General features: G+C 30.9%; 1 protein-coding gene across 1 annotated transcript in view; it reads right to left on the bottom strand.

Annotated features, from left to right (window-relative positions):
* Nucleotides 1-24,417, bottom strand: part of LOC145332675 (tumor susceptibility gene 101 protein-like) — a 32,450-nt gene extending 8,033 nt beyond the window's left edge. Inside the window, exons 1-13 of the mRNA XM_080177685.1 lie at nt 24,364-24,417; nt 23,771-23,812; nt 16,229-16,274; nt 15,886-15,964; nt 15,428-15,532; nt 14,846-14,913; nt 13,679-13,746; nt 13,115-13,162; nt 9,099-9,161; nt 6,216-6,296; nt 5,526-5,638; nt 5,057-5,121; nt 3,193-3,299 (exon numbers count right to left, since the gene is read on the bottom strand). Of these exons, the coding sequence (XP_080033811.1) occupies nt 3,193-3,299; nt 5,057-5,121; nt 5,526-5,638; nt 6,216-6,296; nt 9,099-9,161; nt 13,115-13,162; nt 13,679-13,746; nt 14,846-14,913; nt 15,428-15,532; nt 15,886-15,964; nt 16,229-16,274; nt 23,771-23,812; nt 24,364-24,416 (938 nt within the window). The 5' untranslated portion in view covers nt 24,417. The remainder of the gene's footprint in view (nt 1-3,192; nt 3,300-5,056; nt 5,122-5,525; nt 5,639-6,215; nt 6,297-9,098; nt 9,162-13,114; nt 13,163-13,678; nt 13,747-14,845; nt 14,914-15,427; nt 15,533-15,885; nt 15,965-16,228; nt 16,275-23,770; nt 23,813-24,363) is intronic.
* Between the last annotated feature and the right edge of the window lie 222 nt (nt 24,418-24,639).

Here is a 24,639-nt window from a genome sequence, read left to right as displayed (position 1 = left end):
AATGGGTGGTCTAAATAGCAAGAATATGCTACATTTTGCAACATTTAGCTATGTTTAGGACAGAAAAGCTGCATTTTGAAAGATTTAGCTATGTAAAGGACATAAATGCTATGTTTTGCAAGAATTTGCTAAGTGAAGGACAAAAAAGCTAAGTTTTCCAATAATTTGCTATGTTTTGCAAGAATTTGCTATGTTTTGCAAGAATTTGCTATGTTTTGCAAGAATTTGCTATGTTTTGCAAGAATTTGCTATGTTTTGCAAGAATTTCCTACATTTTGCAAGAATTTGCTATGTTTTGCAAGAATTTGCTATGTTTTTCGAGAATTTGCTATGTTTTGCAAGAATTTGCTATGTGAAGGACAGAAAAGCTAAGTTTTCCAAGAATTTGCTATGTTTTGCAAGAATTTGCTATGTTTTGCAAGAATTTGCTATGTGAAGGACAAAAATGCTATGTTTTGTGAGGTTTTGCTATGTGAAGGAAAGAGAAGCTATGTTTTGCAAGATGAAGGACATAAGCAGCCTTCCTAATGTAAGAATTTGTTAGACAAAGGACATAAGTCACCTCCCTTAAGTTAGATTTTGTTAGATGAAGGACATAAGTAGCCTTCCTTAGACCAATTTCCAGTGACTTCTGTCCTAATTAGGAATGACTTTGTTTTCTTTCCATGATCCAAAATAATATATACAAATTAAATGATATTTAAAATTTGAACGTATTTATTCGTTTAATATGTTTTTAATTCAATATTCCACTAATCCTCATATATTAAAAAATTGTTTTTACATTTTTATTAGTGGTTCTGATAATCCTTGTTCAAATCTTTTATTCTTTTTGATTGTGGAAAACTACTCAAAGTTTAAGAATGCATCGCAACTTTCAACACTTTTTTAACAATGGTCTCAATTTCAGATATATTTAGGCTAGTTCATAAAGTTTTTATTTCTAATGCTAAAATTAATGTATAGCCAAAAGAATATTGATACATTTTTTATAATTAAGATAAGTTAACTATCCTCCCAAGCAAAAACAACATTATTTATAAATATACTTTGTCTTTGCTAAAGGAACTCTTGTCTAGCTGATAATATAATATGATAGTATGGGTTACTTGCATATTTCCCTGGATGCTAGGAGCCCTATCTACGATGTAGTCTCAAAAGTTCTTATTTTTCAGCAAAAACTAAATGTTAGATGGTTGTTAATCTTCCTGCCCTTTAAAACCAAAGAGTATTAAAGCTAAGGACGCAGTCAAAAGTAAAAATCTATAAAAAAATATCTTCTCCATTATATAAGAATATTTTCATATGTATCACTGGTTTATGCATCAAATTTGAGGAAAGCACTGATTGCTCTTTTGTACCAAGTTTATTGACCTAAGTCATTTCAGACACATGGGAGAACCAAACTTTTAAAGGCTAAGATTTTCTATACTTTGGGTGTGTATATTAGTATACTGCGCATAATGTCACAAATTGAGGCCAGGAAGGGCAGTTAGGACTTTTGTTTAAGATACTGTGTTTGATTATAATTTTTGGTAGTGACGTGTTTTTAATATTATGAAAAGTTTTAATTCTAAAACACTTAATTCATTCTTAATAATTATCATATTTACCAATAACGATATGAAAGTAGCTTCTTTATTGTTGTAGCACAAATTTATATCGTACCAGCTACATTGCAAGCTACGATTTTTATAAATAATATGATTCTTGTTTTATATTGCACAGCTTTGTTTCTTAATATGAAATACATGCTTCATTTATTGATTTATTTTACATTTGAGAAATATAAGATATCTTCCATACAATCCTGTATTGTGTACATGTAACACCAACAACCCCTCCTCCAAATTATTTACAAATCTATAAGTCTATTTTTCCTGTAGTGATCATTTACACGATCTACCTTCGAATCCACGGAAAGCCTATCATAAACGAAGCTCTTTTTAGTGCTTATAAAAAATGACGCTATACAATACAAATGACTAATGATTGAATAAATTTCCAATGGCAGCCCAGTATACATTTAAATTGACCAATGGTAGGCCAGTATGACGTCATAGGCACTATGAAAAGCTTCATTTTAAACCTATCAAAAAGGCATATCTTAAACATTAGTAGATGGATGTTGTTACAGTTGCTCAATTGCAAAATATGAAATTGTTCCAAATATTCCTCATAAAGTTGAGCTTTTTGTGGCTCTTTGTTTGAAGTCAAAGCCTTTGTTTGCATTATTTAATTTCGATCATTATTGGAAATGCGTTTATGTATTAAAACTTTAATATAACTTTCAATCATTATAACCAATGACATCCATTATAAACGCTGTTTTAATCTTTTAATATAAAGAATTGATATGTTTTACTTGTTAAAAAATGTATTGAAAATAGACACAGATTTTATCCAATAAAATATTCTGTCTAATTCAACTGCAAGCAAAGATTAAATCAGGAATTGTAGTATTATGCAATTTAAAAACATTGCACACAAAAAAAAGATTAGTCTCTTATGCCTCTATGTATTCATTGAACCAGATAAAATGAGGTTCTTTAGACAAATTTAAAAGAAATATTCTTACTTTAAAACCTAATGCATTAAAGAATGGAGAAAAATAATTTCTAACCATTTATTAATACTCTTTAAATTTGCTTTTCCTTGCAAGTTGATCAAAACTGGATCTTACTTCAAAAACGAAATTTTAGTCATTTCGAATCCCTCACATACTACAAATATAATACTCTTGTGTAAACCGTGCAACTCTACCCAACTCTACCCAAATGCATAAAACCAAATTTTCAATTGATTTAATCTTTCCTTTGCATTTCAAATGTGTGCAATAGTTTGTACTATATTCTTTTACATCATATATTACCTGCCTATCAATAGTCAATACTACTTTTTATACGTAATATATTAATGGTTTAAAGTTCCTATATCTTTGGGCTATTATAAAAAAACATGTCGAATTGATCATTTAGTTTATTGACGGTGCAGAGTAAACCTTAGGCTCTCATTCAGTGACTTGCCAAAAGAGGTGTTAACACTTTCCTTTAAGTTGAAATTGAAAAAGCCTGTCTTCCCCATTTTAACATCCTAATGATTTCACAACCCATTAGTTGTGCACGCTTTGTTCTCATTTTTTTTTACCTTTTTAAAAATCAAGTTAATTAACAACTATTGGTCTTTCCTTACCTTAGATAAGTGTCTGTATCTACCCTTCCTCTTCTTAATAGTCTTGACATAGCATAGATACAATCATTGATAGCTTCATCTTCTGCTACAGCTTCCACTATTCTAGCCTAGACAATAATAATAGTCTTGACATGCATAGATACAATCATTGATAGCTTCATCTTCTGCTACAGCTTCCACTATTCTAGCCTAGACAATAATAATAGTCTTGACATGCATAGATACAATCATTAATAGCTTCATCCACTGCCACAGCTTCTATTATTCTAGCCTAGACAATAATAATCGTCTTGACATGACATAGATACAATCATTAATAGCTTTATCCTCTACTACAGCTTCTACTATTCTAGCCTAGACAATAATAATAGTTATTACATGGCATAGATAAAATCATTTCTCGTATTCATTCGAATCCGGTGGACCGGTTCTCATCCATACGAAAAAACTATGTCTAGCATCGTATCATATCCAGCTTTCTACGAATATAAAAATGTACAATTATAAGATTAAAACAATCATTGATAGCTTCATCTTCTGCTACAGCTTCCACTATTCTAGCCTACACAATAATAATAGTCTTGACATATCATAGATACAATCATTAATAGCTTCATCCTCTGCCACAGATCTACTATTCTAGCCTAGACAATAATAATAGTCTTGACATGACATAAATACAATCATTGATAGCTTCATCCTCTGCTACAGCTTCTACTATTCTAGCCTAGACGATAATACTAGTCTTGACATAGCATAGATACAATCATTAATAGCTTTATCCTCTGCTACAGCTTCTACTATTCTAGCCTAGACAATAATAATAATCTTGACATAGCATAGATACAATCATTAATAGCTTCATCCTCTGCTACAGCTTCTACTATTCTAGCCTAGACAATAATAATAGTCTTGACATGACATCGATACAATTATTAATAGCTTCATCCTCTGCTACAGCTTCTACTATTCTAGCCTAGACAATAATAATAGTCTTAACATGACATCGATACAATCATTAATAGCTTCATCCTCTGCTACAGCTTCTACTATTCTAGCCTAGACGATAATAATAGTCTTGACATGACATATTTACAATCAGTAATAGCTTCATCCTCTGCTACAGCTTCCACTATACTAGCCTAGACAATAATAATATTTGTGTTGACAAAGCATAGGTACAATCATTAATAGCTTCATCGACTGCCACAGCTTTTACTTTTCTACCCTAGACAATACTAATAGTCTTGACATAGCATAGATATAATCATTGATAGCTGCATCCTATGCTACAGCTTCTACTATTCTAGCCTAGACAATAACAATGGTCTTGACATGGCATAGATATAATCATTGATAGCTTCATCCTCTGCTACAGCGTCCACTATTCTAGTCTAGACAATAATAATAGTCTTGGCATGACATAAATACAGCATTGATAGATATAACCTGAAAATGATAAAATAGACAATAGCAATATTTTTAAAATGACAAAGAAAAGGCCATTTATTGATGCATACATTAAGTCTAGAAATTGGGAGGACAGAAACGTTTTTCATTCAATAACACCCCTTTTTTGCCCTCAACGAGCGATTTTCACAAGAAAATAAACTTTAGTAGAATATAGATCGAAAAAGGTGAGAGCCATAGAGTAGATGCTGATTGGTCAAAGGAAACTTAACAGAACATTTATATTATATGGGATCACATTTCCAAGATATAAAACTATTGTTTCTTGTACAGAATGACAAAGTTAGATAGTTAGGTAAATTGGCTAACTGAGTCTTTACAAAAAAAATTTTACATTTATCTTTAATTACAGTAAATATTGCTAACTTCAAAACATGTTTTTCATATTATCTACCTGAATCGGAGATTTTGTAGATATCATGTTTTCTCCTTGTTGGGTATCAACTCCTTGGCCTCTGAGAAAGAACCTTCGATCTAAATTTTTAAATTCCCCTTTTTAGAGTTTTAGAAAAGTTATGCTTATTGTGTTAATTGTATATTTAAGAAATTAGTTAGGTCTCTCATCTTTTTATTTTAATATTAGATATGCTATACTTAATATATCTAATAATACGTCGTTTTCCTTAAATAAAATTAACACGATGTCTTTCTGTTTGTCTGTCGCTTAAGATCTCGCTAACCGCTGGACCTATATGATTCTCCTTTATAGTTACTTTTTTCCTTTTTAAAACTAAAATGTAAAATGAAGGATCGCATTCTCATCAGCCTTCACCAAAGTGCCTCTAAGGGCGTAGCTGCTAGTCACAAATGTAGTAAACAGAAATTTTTGTTAAAACTTTTAAATGCTATGCTCTCATCCCTGATCTCCTTGACCTCCTTGAGCAATCTCTCCATAAGTTCCAGCGTGTTGATGGCCTCATTCAACTCCTTGTCCTTCGAGTTCATCATGTTACTCAGCTCACTTATCTTCTCTTGTCTAAATTATTAGGACGAACAATAAAAAGAGTATATCAGCCAGCTGTAATACAGTATTTTTTTGATTGGAAGCAGGGTAGTAAAGGGTGTTCCCCACCCTGTCTAAGGGCGTCTTGATTGTGAGTATCTTTTAAAACTGTACCGGTATGAAATATAAGAAAGATATATGTTTTTACAATTTTCTTATTTTTTTTCATTTATAAACAGAAAACCAATTATTCACATATGTACCTTTTATTAATTTGCCAAGCTTTTTTGTTTTGTTTTAAGATATGTTAATAAGCTAATAATCAAATTTGCAGATTAAAAATATTGTAATTCGAATTTCAATTTTACAGAGTTATATCTGTGGTTATTAGGTAATTATATGTACTTTGACATCAGCAAAGCAATTGACAAGAAACTAGTTTTGTTGCTATAAAGACTAAAAAATGGGACTTTACCCAATAACGGAAGGGTGCCTACTTTTCTGGATGGGGTTATTGAATTTTTCCCCTACAATTGTACGTCTTTACAAATATTCATATTCTGCAAAATAGTATTATCCAACCTATGCAGAAAAAAATATAATTCTTTACCTGTCTATCAATTCTTTATTAATGCTATGTAAACTGTCAGCCTCCGCCTTCCCCGTACTCCAAACTTCACCAAGCTTACTTCTAGATTATAACAAGTGTAATAGGATAAAGATTATGTTATGTAACACATCCTATTATATAAAGTAGTAAGCGTTTTTGTCTGTCCTGAAGGATCTTGCTAACCGCAGAACTGATATTGTTCTCCTTTACGGTGAAGCTTCATATAGGTCCTGGGAAGGTTTTAAACTATTTTTGAGGAAAGTGTCTTCACCCCAGTCCCCCCCAAATTTTTTTTTAAATCTTTTAAAACTCAAATTTAAAATTTGATGAGGTCGACTTTTCCCCCTCCTACCTTAAGTGCCCCTAGAGGCTTCTAGGGGGGCGTAGCCGCTAGTATAAATATAAAGAGATACAATCAAAGGTTAATAACAGGTGAGATATTCTTTTATAAAAGTAACAGGATATCTGTCTGTTTGCACAATAGGATCTCGCTAATTGCTGAACAGTGCAGCCTTTCATAGGTCAAGGAAGGTTATGTGGAAGGGTACTACCACCCTCCCAAGATAAATAGCCCCTAGAGGCTAATGAGAAAAAAAATATAGGTAGAAAAAACAAAAAACTAAATTAAATTAGATATTTCAATAGATTAAAAGGATTGTTAAATATTATGGTACCTTATTGTATTTTCTAAAAGAAGATACACAATAAGACAAATAGATCAGATAGAATGTTATGTAGATTAAAGTATGTAAGATAGAAAAGTATATAGCTGTATAAAAATGATAATTAGATAAATATATAGCTGAAAATAGTAAGGACCAACCAAAATAAAATACAAAACTCAAAAACTAGAGTCCAAAAAAGTCACCTTCTAAGAATTTAAGAATGGAAAATTTCATTTTGAATTTGAATAAATCAAAAAGTACTTTTAGTGCAAAATTTACTTTACTATTCCATATTTCCAACTATAAATTTTATAACTAAGAAGCTTGAAAATTAGGGCAGTAAAATTCTGGGTAAAAATAAACCCGTATGATTTTAAAATGTGCTGACAAAATAAAATTACCGGGTAAGGTTTTTGCTGTGCGGCTCATGGATTAAGGAAGTGCGTATCAGAATAATTTAAATTTTGTGAAAATTTTAAACATTACCTATCTTCTTAATTCTAAGTTGTTAAGAAAAACTTTATATTACAAATCTTTAGTTCCTTCTATATAATTTTTTCACATCTATTTGTGCCGTTCATAGTCATCCCTAAGGATTGTGTCTTAATAAGAAAACAGGAATATTTGAGAAACATGATTAAACCCACAAATTGTATGGCTTCATTTTCTAACTAAGGGAAGCCTTAATAACCAAACCTAACATAATATTGTACAAAAAATAGTAAAATTTCACTTGGAAAACCATTCTACTTTTAGAATAGAATGGTTACGTCTAATAATCTAATTAATCATGCTCAGCAGCTGGCTGAATCTTTAGGCATATTTTAAATGCTTATGCTAACCCTAAATTCCTGATCACTAACCACCCATCCCCCCCCCCCTCCATTAGACTGTAGTGCAAATATCTGTAAAAAAAAATTATGTTAAAGCAAGATAAAGTATATATTAGCACCAGGCTCAAAAAATAAAAAAAGAAAATGTGGTAATATCCTCTTTAGTTAAAACAGACCACACTCTACTATTTTGGTTCTGTAATTGTGTTAGCTAAAGACTATATCCATCATATTATTATGAGAATGGAAATACACGAGTGCCAGTGGTTTCTAATATTCATGACAAAGCCCAAATTGTGTTAAAATTGTGTCAAAAATGATCCATGTGACGTAATAAAATGAGGGAGATGAGAGGAGAAGTGGGAAAGAAAAACCCTAAAAAAGAGATGGATAATTCTTGATTTTTATTACGACACATGGATCATTTTTGACACAATTTTAACACAATTTGGGCTTGGTCATATTCATGCTTAAGTTTAAAAATAAAAAGTTTGTCAAATTTGCTTTGACAGCAGCATGTCGATTTTTTTTACCCGATAATACTATAAAAAATATATATTATTCAGGACAGATGGATTTTTCCAATGGTATGAATTCTGAGAACAATAGGATATTACCAAATGCATTTTTGGCTTCCAAACTTTGGTATTTAAACCTGGATAAAAAGTTAAACCCAGCACCAAATACAAAATGTCTGGAAATCAATTTCTACCATTTTTATAGACTAATTACTGTGCGAAAATATGTAAAAGAAATTAAGGATCTAATCTATACCTTTATTCATACGTCAGTCCAAAACGCTATGAAGAATATTGTATTTATATTGGTTCATATTTTAATTGTTCTTGATATTTAATGAATCTTATTATATTTTAGTTCTTCGCAACTTATAGAAGTAATCGTTCTTGTTTAGTTTTGACTGGTTTACATTTATTATACAATCTATCTCAATTTTTACGTTTATATTTATTTATTTTGTGTTTGATGTAAAGCTGTATTACTGTGTAAAAAATAAAGAGAAAATAATTTGTGTCTAAAAATAGTTAATCTGATGATAAATTATAGTGAGTAGTGACCCATACACTTTTTTTCTTTTTATTTTGCAGAAAAGAATGTTTTTTTTTATTTGTCTATTTCTTTTGCATCTAATTTAGAATACATCTTTTTTATAAATAAATTAGCACATACTAATTTCAGGGCTTTAAAGTTTTCATCCAAGCGGCAGCAGCTTTGGGTAAGAGTGGCTGCGGCTGAGTTAACTGCATTATTCTTTTAGGCTGCGGCTGAGGAAGACCATAACGGTTCCATGGGTAGCGAGATTCATCGGCACAAACAGACATCCTTTTATTATAAGGATTCTAACTTACATGTTTTTAAATCCATACCTGCAATTTTCCGCAGCAGAAATGAGCAGTGTCTGTCTCACAAGTTTGTCTTCCTCGTCCTCACTAAATATATAATAGAACTCAGAGATGCAGGGATAAGAAATTAGAAGTGTCTGTCTCACAAGTTTGTCTTCTTCGTCCTCACTAAATATATAATAGAACTCAGGGATGCAGGGATAAGAAATGAGCAGTGTCTGTCTCACAAGTTTGTCCTCCTCGTCCTCACTAAATATATAATAGAACTCAGGGATACAGGGATAAGAAATTAGCAGTGTCTGTCTCACAAGTTTGTCCTCCTCGTCCTCACTAAATATATAATATAACTCAGAGATGCAGGGATAAGAAATGAGCAGTGTCTGTCTCACAAGTTTGTCTTCCTCGTCCTCACTAAATATATAATAGAACTCAGAGATGCAGGGATAAGAAATCAGCAGTGTCTGTCTCACAAGTTTGTCTTCCTCGTCCTCACTAAATATATAATAAAACTCAGGGATGAAGGGATAAGAAATGAGAAGTGTCTGTCTCACAAGTTTGTCTTCCTCGTCCTCACTAAATATATAATAGAACTCAGAGATGCAGGGATAAGAAATCAGCAGTGTCTGTCTCACAAGTTTGTCTTCCTCGTCCTCACTAAATATATAATAGAACTCAGAGATGCAGAGATAAGAAATGAGCAGTGTCTGTCTCACAAGTTTGTCCTCCTCGTCCTCACTAAATATATAATAGAACTCAGAGATGCAGGGATAAAACAATGGATGATTAATCACTCTAACCTAAATTTCTTCTATGGTAGATTAAAATTAGTGTAGTAAACTTTGGTAGAATGTTTTTTTTTATATACTTTAGTCTACTTCCAACCTTTATCTCTCAACAACTAAATCTACCAACATCAAAAACTAGTTTATAAAGTTTGAGGGGGAGACTAAATTAAAGTCAATCGTCTCTTCTCTATTTCTAGGTGGAACTACAATTTTTCCAATTATCTAATATGGAGTTTCTAATATAAAAGTTATCGGGCTTATTTTTCCTCCTAAAAAATCCATACATTTTTACTTATTAATTGAGTTCTCCTGAATTGTAATAAATAACAAAATTAAAAAGTTAAACTTGAATTATGCTCTTTAAATTTAAGGATATTTATAGGACGTATCAAAGCTCAAAATTCCTAATTCTCATGTTAAAAAGTGTGTGTCTCAAAGATAATCATATTGAATATTTTTTTAAATTGCAAAGAACGTGTCCTTTTTTTGTGATTAAAAAAAATCTACATTGCATTAGAAATATTTTAGAAACTAGAAAGTACAAATTGGATTCTTTAATATTTTGTCTTTTGTAGTTGCACCTCTAGACAAACAATGCATTTAAATGCATTTAGTGCATAATATTAATATCTGTTTCCACATATAATATAAAACCAGTCAATTTCATATATTAGCCTCTTAAATATAATCTGTGGTAAGGAGAGCCATTTAGAATATTTATTATTGGATTAAAACTTTCATATAGAAATTAAAACAAAGCTATTCCAGCTAATTTATAATTTATTTACCTTTCAAGATTATGCATAGTTTTTTAATTTAAATTTACAAATATCTTCCACACAATTAGTCCTCTATATGACCAAGGGTCTACCCACCCTGTTACCCCCCCCCCCCCTCTACTGACAAAAATACACCCCTTTTGTCATCTAATACAAACAACTAACGCTCACATCCATCTCGATATTGGTTTCCAACCGTAAAACATTTAAAGGAAGAATGATGTTTGTATCTATTACAGCATAAAAATCTACTTGTGGATACATGTTGTCACCCTTGTTTTTTTAAAATTTTTTATGGATTATATATAATAGACTTTTAACAACAGGAAGGGTAGGGCAACGTCAAGCTATAGTTTTGTAATAGCTTGTACACTTTTAAAATAAAATCTATTAAAGTATTTGTATCTGGGGCAATTTACGCCATAATATCTCACAGTGCACATACTTGCGCGAATTTCTTTTTATTGTGAAATTTAATTAGAGCGCAATTTATTTGTTTATCTAGAAATTGTCCATTTCAGATTATTACTAGGCCTTCTTATACCGGTTATATGTTGCTGTAGGTATGATTTTCATTCAGCCGTTTAGCTGTTAGCCACCTTTACGTTTATTTTAATATGTTAGATTCAATCAATATTTTACCGTGAACTTTATCATATCTAAAAATATAAATTCTTGCTAAGTATTAAAATTGGATGTATAATTACTTTGGACCAGATTTTCATGTTCTGTAATGAACTCTGTAGTGGGCTAAAATAACGATCTCCCCCATACCCTTCCTTTACCCCATCCTCTTTCCTCCTACTTGATAAACAACCCGACCAAAAATTGCGGAGGAAAATTGCAACCTAAATTGAAGACAAAATTTTCTCCTGTTATATTATCCACGTATATTCTAAATCCATTGAATTAAATAAAAATTTTTGTTATTAATCAGTTTAATTTAATCTTTTCTGTTGAACAAAAATAATTTTGTTTACAAGTATCGTAGCCACAACATACATATAATGTGGTGGTTCAAAACAGTGGCGTGCACGGGGTTTTGCTCGGGGGTTGTAAACCTTGAGATAGCTAAACAAAGGGGAATTTTAATATTCAATTTTGATTTTGATATTGAAGGAGGGGACACCCCCCTACATCCCCTTCCGCATGCTTGGTAGAAAATAAAACAGAAAACTGTCGTCCATTAATAATTTCGAAAATCAGTGATTGTAATTATAACAAGGATGACAACATCCATAAGTAGCGAAGCACAAAAAATCGTTGATGGGAATACGTACAAGTAGATTTAAAAGGTTTTTACTAAAATCAAGAATAGATTTATTGGATAAAATAAACATGAAACCTTCTTTTATTTTGTATGATGACAATGGTCAAAGTAAATTATGTTAAAGATGTTCATAACAATGAGAAAAATCATTTTGATACTGATATCCCAAAAAAGTTTGAAAATTGGATCAAAATAAACAAAGATATGGGGAAATATGTAAAACATATAAAATAGCCAAAAACCTGATGAAAGGCAGTCTGGCCGCCATGGTTGTTTTCTTAAAACGACAAAAAGTTAATTTTTAAATCCTTAACTTAAAAAATTTAGAAAATCAGACCATATACACTGAAGATATGGAGAAAAGTGTTAAATATATAAAAATAGCCTAAAACATGCCAAAAAGGCAGTCTGGCCATCATGGTTATTTTCTTTAAAAGACGGGAAATTTAATTTTGATATCTATAACTGAAAAAAATTTGAAAATCGGACTATAAACACTGAAGATATGGAGAAAAATGTTAAGAATATAAAAAAACAGCCTAAAACCTGCTAAAAGGCAGTCTGGTCGACATGGTTGTTTTCTTTAAAAGACGGGAATTAAATTTTGATATCTATAACTGAAAAAAATTTTGAAAATCGGACCATAAACACTGAAGATATGGAGGAAAATATGAAAAATATAAAAAATAGCCTAAAACCTGCTAAAATGGCAGTCTGGCCTTCATGGTTGTTTCTTTAAACGACGGGAAATTTAATTTTGATGTCTGTAACTGAAAAAATTTTGAAAATCGGACCATAAACACTGAAGATATGGAGAAAAATGTGAAAAATATAAAAATAGCATAAAACCTGCTAAAAATCGGTCCGACCGCCAATGATGTTTTATAGTCAATTGTGCTCCTTAATGATGGGAATGTTGTCAAAAAATTTCAGAATTCTATCTTTTATAGGAGCTGAGTAAATCCCATTTCCCCCATAGCGTTACGGACTGACGGACTGACGGACTGACTGACGGACTGACGGACGGACGGACAAAGTGAATTATAGAGTAGCTTCGCTACTAAAAATGACATATGTATAAGTCATTTAATATTAACAAATGTATATTTGTTATCATTATGTGAATATGTTAAATAAAAAAATCATGAGCTTTAGATTATATTCTATCTATAAATTTGCTGTGCTACTAAACTTTATAAATTGTACCTGTCTGGAAAATGCTCTCTCCAGATTGATTCATAATCCGGCTCGGAACTAAAATTATTTACAGTGAAATTAATAATATCAAATAATTAAATTGATGAAAAGATTTAAAAAATATAAATAACGATTAATTTCGATAATTATGTTTTTTTTTGTTTGTTTTCTATTACAATATATGAGATACAAACAATAATTTGGAAATCTATTATAGATGCTTCTTATTTTAAGTTAATTTAAAAGTCCATTCAAAGTTTTATACTTCTTACAGTCTTGGCTTAATGTAAAGTAAGATTTGTGTATAATATTAAAAAATATTTTTATTGTAAAGTTACTTAAGATTCACTTTAAGAGCGCTGCTTTCAAGTACATTATCATCATTGTTTTTTTTGGTATTTGTGGAAAAGCTTTAATTGTGATGGAAAATTTATCTCTTTGAAATTTATAAAATCATAACGAATTTCTGTTTTTTTTTAAATTTATAATAATAAAAATGTTAAATGTATTTTAAGTAGTAAGCAATATTTTTGTATAAAAAACTCTATCAATTATTTCATAGTAATCATTTACCGTTTTCTTCTGGATGGTTTAGGTTTGCTAAAAACAGGTGGATGTTCACTAAATGTTATTCTAGCAATCTAAACAAAGGATAAGTATAGATTAATAGGTTTAAAAATTTTCACATATAGATATTACTAGAGTTAAGCTCGATATAATTATCTTGCTATTGGCTAGGTTTACTCAATGTTTTATTTACTTTCTTTTGGTGATCTGAATTCTGATTATCAACCCTATTCTTCCATTATCTTCTCCCCGACGATTTCTTTCTTTAAACTATTTTAGGTACTTAATATTTTTTATTTCAAAATATCGTCCTGAAAGGGTTAAAATGTTTAGTTAGCTGTTAAATTTTAGTTCAATATCTGACCACATTACGCACGTATCGCTAGTATCAAATTATTTTAAAACTAAGTTTTCTTTTATTTACTATATTATAAATTTAAATTTTCCGTTTTATGGATAGAAATTTAATACTTCAATATAATTCAAATAGCAACATGAAATAAAAAAATTAATTTATTCTTCATACAGTAAAATAATGGGTCTTATCGTTCTGGTGAATGAGAGTTTATTACGGATTATTGGAGCACTATGAGTTTTAAACATTTATCGCTTGGAAAACTTGAGCTCATATATAGACATTTATTTCCTATGTAGATCTGTCATGGATTTTGATCCAATAAAGTAGGCTGTTTTGTAAATGTTAAAAATTAGAAGATTTCATTAAACAAAAGTTCCAGCAAATATAAGTATTATATGCTACTTTGTAAATATATAACATTTAATTCAAGATTGAAAAAGTAAAATTTCCTATTTTTAAATCTGAATATTAAAACCAGGGCTCAGTACAGTTGAATTCAAAATTTGCTAGCTGGCTTAATGAGGAGGGTATTCATACTGACCGGCTGATGGCGAGGCTGGTAAAATAAAAAGATTGGGATCGTGGAAAGAAAATGAAGTTGCGGGTTTTGTCGTATTTTCACAGAAGCTTTTGATTGGTTATTTTAATTAGGTTGGGTTATGTAAATGTTAAGTAATGCTCCGCAGGGTTAGGAAATTAGCCCGGCATGGTTAAAGCCCTTCAGCAGGGGCTAGAAATGGGAGAAAAGCTACTGTGAAAATACTGAGAAACCAGCTACTTCGTTTTCTTTCCATATTCCAAAGATTGTTTAATACCTGTATTACAGTTGTGAGTTCAGTGGTGTGTTCATCCCAATCTGACAAACATGGCAGTTCTACAAGTCCTGACAAACAAACAAAATTAACTTTTCTTTATCCTATAATATAAAGTAGTAAATGTTTTTTGTCTGTCCCGAAGGATCTCGCTAACCGCTGAACCGTTATTGTTCTCCTTTACAGTGAAGCTTCTTATAGGTTCTGGGAAGGTTTTAAACTTTTATGGGGAGGTTTTAAACTATTTTTGTGGAGGGTGTCTTCAACCCCCCCCCCCAAAAAAAAAAAAAAAATTTTTTTCTCTTTTGAAACTCAAATTTAAAATGGGATGAGGTCGACTTTTTCCCCTTCTACTTTAAGTGCGTAGCCGCTAGTAATTCTAGAAATTAGTTGAATTATAGCAAATAATTGGTACAATGGAAAATATATAAGGTAGAGTAAAAAGGGTTATCGAATAAAAGGGTAATGTACCTTAAGTACAAAAAAAGTTTAAAGTAAAAAATAATATTTTATGAGATGTACAAGAAAAAACGCGTCATTTCACTAAAATGGGTTAAATATAATCAAATGCATAAAAAATAAAACCTGAATGATCAACAAAGGGTGAAACACTAATCTCCATATCTTTGGTGGGAGCTACGTAGCAAAGAGGTGGCAGTTTAGGGTACTCTTTCAAAAACCAGATTCGAACTAAAAAAAGAAATTTTATATTTCAAAATTACAATTACACAATGTGATATTATATAGAAAGCCTTCTTAATACGCTTTTAAATAAAAAATATAAGTTATAAGACTAATATGTTTCTTTATTATAACAAACTTCAAACTTATCCGGTATGGCTCCAAATTCGATTAATTTCAGCTAAATTAGAAGTCGTTCTGAGCTAAACTAAAATGTAGTGTAACGTATCTCCAAATTGACAAAATTTCGAGAAAAATAAAGTAAAATTTAAGTTTTATTGGCCTGAGGCCTTCAAATTTTTCATTTTAAAATCCGCGGAAAGCTGTAATAAGTATACTAGGTGCAGGCATAAAATATTAACCTGGAATGTTGTAAGTGTCATCTCTATATTTTACTGGAATAGTTCCGCCTAGATTCAACAAGGACATCGCATCTCCATCCTTCAAAAGTTTTTTTTTATTAACAGTATATAATTAAAGATTTTCACTATTTCTATATTCTTATGAAAAAATTTTTTTTTTCTATTATACTTTCTTTTTCAAACTCCCACAGAATAACTATACATACCTATTTGGGTTCTTTTATATACCAATTGATAACTCTTACCTTATCCCTTAAGATAATATAGAAAAGGGGTAAGTTTGCTTGTCATCATTGGGTATGAACTTCATTTAACATTCGTTGTCCTATCCCTAGAATGCTACCTGGAAGACATATGTTTCTACACTTGGAGCCAGATTCTTGTAACATCTAAACAAAAAAACATCACTTATCATAATAAATTAAACTATAAATAGGGAAACTATACATATATGATTGAATAGGCAAATGGAAAATAATTGTTTCTTCTAAAATAATCAGTTCATTAGCCAAACAGGGCCATTTAATGTCCATTAGTTTTGCTTTGGGTTGCTTATTCCTACCCTAAATATATGAATTTCATGGGTGTGAAAATTGATTTTTGTGTTTATATGGTTAATACTTTAGGTTAGATTACATCAGGTTACGTTATATTGGGTACAGGGTAGCCCTGCAGGGTTAGGACGCCACAGGTAAAGAGGAAAAAAACCACCCACGTTCACATTAATTTCATCGGTTAAAGCAATATGGCCGGAGGTTTCAGTGCTCACAAAGCACTTTGAGGAGAAGCACCACAATATTAGCCTTAAAAATAAAGTATGAACTTTTTATAAATAAATTTTCACAGCTAATAAAATTACTGTCTCTATATAAATGTTACTGTTTGCACAACCTTTGTCTGGATATTCTATCTGTATGTGCAATTGATAATAAAAATAAATGATCATATAAAATATACATTCCAGAAAACAATAGAGTTACAGTTTACTTAGAATAATTTCATAAAGACAACGGTTAAGAAATATTCCTTCTTGTATTGCTGTAAAAAAGCAATTAATATATTTCTAATCCTTACTGTTGTTGTTGTAGCCATGATTCTCTGAAGTTAGGACTCAGATGCACACGGAGACTGGAAGTGAGAATCCTTTGGCCAATCTTAGATTGGTAAGCTTCGCGCACAGCTGATTGTATTCTATGTTACATTACAAGCTGACCCGCAATTCTTGGGGAAGCTACTCAATTATTACATCACCCTGGCCTAGAGTTTTGGCAGGTGTTCCATATTAAGCCACCCTAATTAATGGCACTCTCATACGAGGAGCATGGATGAGGGAAAGCATGGTTAGAGCTGCTTGATTTGTAGAATCCTAACTTCCTACAAATCTCCCTCTTACAACCCTAGGGCATCTTAGGGAAGGTTGCGTGATCATAATCTGACAAATTGCGACAGCATTTGTCAACCAAGTGCAAAGTCTATGTGGGGACTAACTAATCCTTACTAAGACTCTGTCTGGGCTCAAATTCTAACATGTTACTTACTTTTTAAGCTTCTGTCCTTAGAGTCTTTATGAAAACTAGGAAATTTGACCTACTCTAGTAATTGTAATCTGTTATAATACCCAAGATGCACAACATTTTATCTCTCTATTTATTTTGCAATATTTAGTAGCAAAGCTACTTTATAAGTTTTATGCACTTGTTCGAGTGTTATTTACGACGGTTGATCATTCACTGGTCACGTGCATATCAAGGGTGCTGCGATTTCTACGACTAGCTAAAGTTCGGTCACTGGTTTTTTTTGACAAAAAAAAGATATGTTTTTTTATTCAATTTGATTGTTTGATGTATACTTATAAGAATTATGCATTGGTTGGTCGATTAATTTAGCAGTGAATTAACACTCAATTATGCAAACATATTATTCTCAAAAATTACAAAATTTTACATTTTTATTCATTTTTGCAATGTTTAATATCAACGCTTTTAAATATTTCATTTGTGATTGAATATAGGTTCAATCATTATAATAAAGTGACAGGATCTGTGTGGGTTTGTGTGTGTACTGAAGAACCACTTTGCTAACTGCTGAACCGATATAGTTCTCCTTTACTATTACCCCCCCCCCCCCCACCACCAATTGCCACTAGAGGCCTCTGGGGGGCGTACCCGCTAGTACTTATATAAAATGTTAAATATTATCCATATACACGCACGGTCAGAACTTTGAAACAAAGTTAGTTCTATATAATTTAGAATTCAAGAACTTTAAAAGATATCGTCCTTGTTTTTTTTATAAATTACCTTTGCACTCGCACTTGAATCTAAATTTCTAACAAAAAGATTAAAAGAATAAAATAAAAAACATTTTGTATATAGAATACAAAAGTTAGGATTATAAAAATGCTTAATTACTATAAATATTTTTGTAACTTTTACATTTTACTTTTTTTTATTGATTGAATTTTTTCTTTGCTTATTTATCTTTAAAGGCCCTTAGAACGATAGTTCCATAATTTTTGCGGTAGCATTTAATTAGTTCAGGTCTTAATCTTTCTATATGCCAAACCCTCCAAAAAATCTCTCAAAAAAATAATCAACTATTTTTTTAATTTGTTAAAAATTATGTATTGGATTGGAAAAGTTGTAAAAGAATTACGATCAACGAACAGAATTCCCAAAACTGTTTGAAATAAATCCCCATTACAATTTGGATCACATTATCTATTACAGTCTCGCCCCTCTAATGGTAGTCAAATGTAAATAAATGCACACTTGTTTTGCAATGGTCGGATACTTAAGAAATACATAATTATTATTCATGTTAACTTTTTTCAGTAAATAGTTTACAGCTTAGCTATACAAGTAACTAATCTTTGGTTCCTGAACAAACGCAAGAGTGACAAACACAGGAGTGTCTAAAAATTAAGTTAATTAAGTATTTCAATACAAGTTAGGTTAGGTTAGGATATGAATATACAAATAAGCCCCATGCATGGGTTAGGCATTTAAAAAACTTTAAAATGTTTAGGTTAGGTTTAGTGTCCACTATGTCGTTTATCACTCCTGCGGTTGTCCTTGGGCCCTTCTTTTTTTTTTCATTGTTCAATTTTTTCATTTTAATCAAAACAATCTAAAACCCTTAGTTATTTCTGAATTCTTCTTGCCACGCCAATTCAAAGTCCCATTTAAAGATTTTTAAGACTAAATATTAGAATTTTTCTAATTGTGTTAACAAAATGTTTATATGAAAAGTTTAAGAATCCAACCCAGGACAGTTGTATAAGACTTGTCTAAAGTCTGTGAAGTGCACCAGAGAGGCATCTCTTCTGAGTATTGGCAGCTACAGTTACTGCCTGGTTATGCATCAATGGATAACTGGATGGCTCAACTTGAGTCAAGAACCAAAATCCAGGTATAAATTCTTGGATATTAGGTTATGTTGCAGGGACGTCCAATAAGAGAGGGAATGGTGAAAATAATACCCATACAAAAAGCTAAAATTTAAAAAATCAACTACCATTTTGTAATCCTTGGGCCTCCTGAAGATCATTTTTTGTTAAAGTTGAACAAAAAATTTCTAAAAGTTTCAGTTCCTTTATTTCTAGAAATAAAATAAGATTTATACACACTTTTTCCCTTGCAATTTCCTTTCTGTCAAAATAATAGGTAGCAAATTCATTAAACTTTTATGAAGTAAATTGCTTGAAAGCAGGAATTTAATTAAACAAACAAAAATTTAATAACAAGTCGTGGCGCGCTTATTTTTAACTGTTTCTGGTAAAGTGATTAATATATTGATGATTTAATATCAATTTTAGTTCCTTTGAATTTAACAAAGCGTTTGTTGATAAAATTTTGTTTATTATTCTATTTTGTTATTGTTTTAAGATTTTATTTTGGTCTTCATGTCAGTAAGGCTTATTAGTAGAAATAAAATAATGTTTTGTTCTAAAGTTGCTGTTTTCTTAAAATTTTACCAATTTACTTTTTTGTAACAGATATTTGGCTTTGCATTAGTTCAAGTAGTATAAATGAAATATTCTTCAAAATTTTCTCCGTTAGTAGCACAGCAAAAATAAAACTAATTAGCTGTATAGTTCCCAGAAGGGTTAAATGCTATTTATCTGCTTTTTCCTACAACTTCGAACACAGGGCCCTTAGATTCTAGGGGCGCAGCCCACTAGTTATAAATATAATAGGAGAGATATGATATGGTAGTGTATGATTGTTATGGAAGCTTTAATGTTTGGCCAATATAAGAATAGACCATAACCATAGAATATCTTAACTCCTCTAAAGTGAATTACAAATTCTATTGGAGTAACAGCAAATAGTTTCTTTTAAGACCTGCTTAAATATGTACACTATAAAAACACATGTATTTACACAATTTATACATATTCCATGCACTCCACTTTGGCGAGTGCATTTTAATCAAAGGAAAATTTATATTTCTTGTTTTCTTTTTTTTTGAATTTTAAAGTATAAGCTTTTTGATTGTGAAGCTACTCTGTAAGAATAGTCTGTCCGTTAAGAACACTCAAGTGACACAGATAAACAGCAAAATGGATACAGGACATATGTGGGAATATTGACAGGGGAAATTTAGCTTGCTACTATGGACCTTATTTATGGACCGTCGGGAAGGGTTCGAATCTTAAAGATCGAAAGATGCTTAAAATAGTTCTTACTGCTGCTATATCAAATGCTCGACATTAATAGAAATTGGGGAATACCCTGGCTAAAACAGATGTAACTCATTACAACGCCAAATTAGGAATTCCAGAACAAAAGATCGTGCAATTAAAGAGTTATATTTTGGGTGTTACTTATTCTAATACCTTGGATGATCGGATTGAAATGAAAGGATTATCCTGGCTGTTTGACCTTACGTTAAAATGTCATGGAAAGCAGTCTCGCCCGTATGAGGTAATTAATAGGTAAATATTGTTGAAATTAGAGTAGTCTATCATTTCTTTCTTAATTTTATTTAATTTGTTAACACTAGGCAAAAATAAAGAGACTTAATCTGATAGAATTGCAGAATAAAACTTGGTTAAAGTACTTTTAATCTAAACTAAATACTCCAACTTTTCCCCTAATTATAAAAATTAAGAAAAATAAAGTGCACTTATTTGAAACTACTTCTTTTTCTTTGAAACTTGCCGACAAACTTCCTCCTTTCCCAGAAGCCAGGGATACAGGGATGATTTAACCCCCCCCCCCCATAAAAAAACCTTGGACATCATTAAATAACATAGCAGCAGAAGTAGAAACGTCATGATGGACTGAGCTCAACACTATGCTTTTATATCAGGCGTGTTTTTAAGAATTGTGGAACATTGTCAATGTCATAGCCTAAAGTAACACTATATCCTACAGTTATTACCATTTTTGAGTTGGTTGTCTGTTCGCAAGATTTAAGTACCCAAACTTTTAGAGTCATATAAATTTTGAAATATGTTGGTTGTATCTAATTTGTCCATTGTTGCCTGCTAAACTTCATTTATATTAATCTAATTTTCTTTTGAGAGTCTGAGTTTTCAAAGTTTTGAGAAAATTGTGCATTTTATTAAGAAGTTGGCAATATCAATTATAATTAAGGTAAACCTGATTACTTTACCCGTCATTTATTGCCTTATTTTTGGCATTAATTAGCTTATTAAACGAAAATAATAGAAATTATATCTCTATAAAATTAATTAAAAAGTTTGCTTCTATGATCAGATCCATTCGCCAACAAAAACGGATTTCGGCCATTCTCCTCCTTCATTAAATAGCTTTTGTTCTTGTAAGCTACTAAATTATTCCAAATGATTTTCCCCTGACCATTGAGCAACTATCTTAGTATTAGCCCATCTGCTTTGATGTTCTAATACTTTCATTATATTTTTATAATTTTTCTCTGCATATAGATAATTTTAGCGTTATATACTTTTCTAACACTTCACACTACAGACAATCAATTACGTTAAATAAAGTGCTATATTATTATAAAAATAGTCATGTACTAAGACCATATTACAAGATCATTGTTTTAACAACATAACCTTAGATAATGCTAGCTCTAAAACTGCTTGCAGCATTGACCACCCCCTCACCCTCTTTAAAGATACACTAGAAGACGCAAGAAATAATAAATATAAATACTTTATACAAATGGCTTTTGTACTTTATGTATATGATACATATATGTATAATGTTTAATTTTGCAAAAATGGCTCAGAGAGTTATCTCAGTTCAACGACCAGATATACTAAGATACAGTGTCATTAAATCAAGCTTATATATTCAGGTGGATAGACTATAGGGCTCCTTAAATCAAGCTAATATATTTATTTAGGTGGATAGACTATAGGGCTCTCTAAATCAAGCTCATATATTCAGGTGGATAGACTATAGGGCTCTCTAAATCAAGCTCATAAATTCAGGTGGATAGACTATAGGGCTCCTTAAATCAAGCTCATATATTCAGGTGGATAGACTATAGGGCTCCTTAAATCAAGCTCATAAATTGAGGTGGATAGACTATAGGGCTCCTTAAATCAAGCTAATAAATTGAGGTGGATAGACTATAGGGCTCCTTAAATCAAGCTCATAAATTGAGGTGGATAGACTATAGGGCTCCTTAAATCAAGCTAATATATTCAGGTGGATAGATATAGGGCTCTCTAAATCAAGCTAATAAATTCAGGTGGATAGACTATAGGGCTCCTTAAATCAAGCTCATAAATTCAGGTGGATAGACTATAGGGCTCCTTAAATCAAGCTCATAAATTGAGGTGGATAGACTATAGGGCTCCTTAAATCAAGCTCATAAATTGAGGTGGATAGACTATAGGGCTCCTTAAATCAAGCTCAAAATTAAGGTGGATAGGCTATAGGGCTCCTTTAATCAAGCTCAAAATTAAGGAGGATAGACTATAGGGCTCCTTAAATCAAGCTCAAAATTAAGGTGGATAGACTATAGGGCTCCTTAAATCAAGCTCAAAATTAAGGTGGATAGACTATAGGGCTCTTTAAATCAAGCTCAAAATTAAAGTGGCTAGACTATGAGTCTCACTTAACAACAGGGATGTATTAAGGTGGACAATCAAATAGCACAAGGAGGTTTTCTTAGTTCAACGTTAAATTATACTAGGAAACTATGCCATTAAATCAAGCTGATATATTAAGGTGTACAGTTTATATGGCTTATTACACCAAGTATATTTATTAAGGTTGACAATTCAATAGCGTACGTGGGTTTTCCTATTTCAACGACTAGTTATACGAAGATTCAATGTCATTAAATTAAGCTCATGGAATAAGAGGTTTCTAAGTTCAACGACGAATTATGCGAAGAAAGAAAAAGTGTCATCAAATGAAGTTAAATTATGAGAGTAAATATCTAAAAGCGCTAAAAGACATATAAGAAAAATAAGATCCATTTTAAAAGCAAAGCTTTTCTACGATTATGGTCTGTATGTCATTTAGTAACAAAGAGCTTTGATTGTTAATTTTGGTATTTTGTGATAATTGTCCTATCTGTTACAAATTTGCATGATGATTTCGCTTTTGTGGAGGTTGTAATACTTGTTGGAATAAAGAACTGAATGAAACTTTGCATACTTTGTAATTTTTATTAACTCCTGAAACGAAGCTACTCTGTAAATACAGCCGCAAAAGTTTCTTAATTGTGTTTTTAGAGTAGAAAAAGAAAACTTTTCTTCGGATAAAAGATAAAAGTAGTCATCAAATTAAGAAACTTTTTAACTCTTTTGTTTTGAGACAAGGATAAGTACATTCGAAAGTAACAGAAAATAGAAATAATTGCCTAACATAAATAAAAACCAATTTTTTACAGCTATAACTTTAAAAAGAATATAAATTCATTTAAATTTTACCTTAATGTAGCAATGATGTCTTGCTTACATCTCTCCATATTTCTAAATAAAACTGATGAGTACCAAATACCAGTAGTAGAGTTGCTATGCTTCTCATAACCAAGACATAATATTTGTATTTCAATTTGACCTCTGATTTGCAAAATATTTCGCGATTCATCTTTTAAATCTGTCAATACATATAGTAAAAACATTAAAGTTTTTGTGTGTCTGTCTGTTTGTCTGTAATCCTGTCTGTCTGTTAGATGTCTGACACTTTCAATAAGAAATAAATGGTCTTTGTTGAGAAAAGATATCTGACAGCTGTGACCCTAATTTTAATAACCTATTTATCTATCTATCTATCTATCTATCTATTTATCTATCTACCTATCTATCTATCTATCTATCTATCTATCTATCTATCTATCTATCTATCTATCTATCTATCTATCTATCTATCTATCTATCTATCTATCTATCTATCTATCTATCTATCTATCTATCTATCTATCTATCTATCTATCTATCTATCTATCTATCTATCTATCTATCTATCTATCTATCTATCTATCTATCTATCTATCTATCTATCTATCTATCTATCTATCTACCTGTAGCTAAGTTTAAGTAATTGTTTGCTTATGTATTTTTCCAATGTCTTCATATTATCTAAAAATATGAGTTAATGTACTATTTTGAGAGATTTCGTGTGAATTGTTTAAAAATAATTACTTTGCCCTTAACAGAAATGTAAATTTTGATGTTAACAATTATAGATTCATTCATTCATTCATTGAAAATAATCATATTCTAACAATAATTGTGAATATCATTATTCATAAGTTGTTTTTAAAAATACCAACAAATAGCCAAAATCATACAAATAA

This window comes from Acartia tonsa, chromosome 1 (genome assembly GCF_053477335.1).
Source record: "Acartia tonsa isolate MP-2025a chromosome 1, ASM5347733v1, whole genome shotgun sequence".
NCBI classification, from domain to species: domain Eukaryota; kingdom Metazoa; phylum Arthropoda; class Copepoda; order Calanoida; family Acartiidae; genus Acartia; species Acartia tonsa.
Note: the sequence above shows the minus strand (reverse complement) of the source record. Positions and strands in the feature narration are given on the sequence as shown.